We start from the raw sequence: 1,525 nt of genomic DNA, 5'->3' as shown, positions 1-1,525 counted from the left end.
TGATTAAAAATTCTAAAATAGGCTAATCAAAATGAAGAAATTCGAAACAACTTTATACTTTACACAAATATCCTTAATATTTATATGAAAGTATTAAATGGTTATCGATGAGCTTAATTAAAAAGTCCAGACAACTAAGACGCCATTGACGTTACCCATTTCCGGATATCGAGGCAAATTGGAAAATGAAAATGACACTGCCCACTGACGTTAGGTAGCAGAAAGACACATCGACTTAGTATACTGTACACGTGTACATAAGTATATAGTACATGTACATGTAGTGTATACAGTAATACAGTAATATAGTAAACGTATTAAGGTGGAAACTCAGCTGCAGTCAACTTCACGTGAAGTTGATACCTGAGAGCCGTTAAATGATTTGACAGATTTGACTAAATTTTTATCTAACAACTCTCAGGTATCAACTTCACGTGAAGATGACTTCACCTGAGGTTTTACCATGTATTAATTATCCGGTATTGTCCATAACATTCGGCAACGCTGACGCGCTAAGCCCTAATAATTAATGCCAGTATTTAATATAATAAATATATATTAACCTTTATAGGATAGAAGATAAACGTTATATCTTATCTTGGAAGCCGTTGAGGGTATATACGTTTTGGAAATTGGAATTAATATAATAATTGTACTATCATGATAGTCGAACGATAATAATAATATATAACAGCTTACATTCTGTCTCTTTATTGGCGATCGTTTCTCCTCTTCGTAATCTCCGATAACCCCCCAACAACCCCCCTCCAGCCTCTACTAAGCCCTTGCAAATGACTGGAACTTATAAGACAAACAAAAAGAAAGGAAACATACCCGTCGAGTATGAATGTCCGCTGAATATTCTGCCTCGCAATATATGGGTGAGGATTGCAACGAAGGTTGCATCGAATTCGATCCATGACCTGTTCAACATGCAGGCTACTTGCAAGGTGTTTCTTGATGCAGGTAGTTCCGACGCTGTGTACCAACATGCGACAATGTGGCAGATACGGCTAATCTCCTTTTTATTTTACCTTGACCGGCCTGAAAGGAGGTTTCTCGATCGCTGCATGGAAGCAAGAAATGCGGATGTTATACTCCGGCAGGGGTTGACGGAGTATTTCTGGATTGACCACTGTGGCATTGAGATGGAACTTCTTGCTAGGGCCTCGATGGAGGGCAACATCGAATTAGGTTAGCTGTTTGCCATGTTGCTACTGTGTGAACACGAAGACAAAGAAGAAGTTCAAATAGGTGTTGAAATGTTAGAGTTTATCCATACTTCTGGAAAGGTCGAGAGGTGCAGGGAGTTCTTCACGGACATTTTCTGGGAGCGATGGATTGACGAGAGGCCATCGGATCCGGGACAGACCGTGGCTTGTCAGTCCACCACTTGCACTACCCGCGGCAGCATGGCTGGTGTGTATGATGTGTCCCGTGTCTCGTGTGTAAAGTGCCTGGTGGATTACGAGGTCAGAGATTTCTTGGAGATGTTTACATTTTAGTGAACGTGGTTGTTTACCAC

At 40.6% G+C, this 1,525-nt stretch overlaps 1 protein-coding gene across 1 annotated transcript; it reads left to right on the top strand.

Annotated features, from left to right (window-relative positions):
• The first annotated feature begins 791 nt into the window (after window positions 1-791).
• Window positions 792-1,199, top strand: LOC112778272 (uncharacterized). The gene has a single exon (XM_025822607.1). The coding sequence runs from the start codon at window positions 792-794 to the stop codon at window positions 1,197-1,199; it is 408 nt and encodes a 135-aa protein (XP_025678392.1).
• The last annotated feature ends 326 nt before the right edge of the window (window positions 1,200-1,525 follow it).

The sequence above is a fragment of the Arachis hypogaea genome, chromosome 19 (genome assembly GCF_003086295.3).
Source record: "Arachis hypogaea cultivar Tifrunner chromosome 19, arahy.Tifrunner.gnm2.J5K5, whole genome shotgun sequence".
NCBI lineage: Eukaryota > Viridiplantae > Streptophyta > Magnoliopsida > Fabales > Fabaceae > Arachis > Arachis hypogaea.
This window is presented reverse-complemented; position numbering and strand designations above follow the sequence as displayed.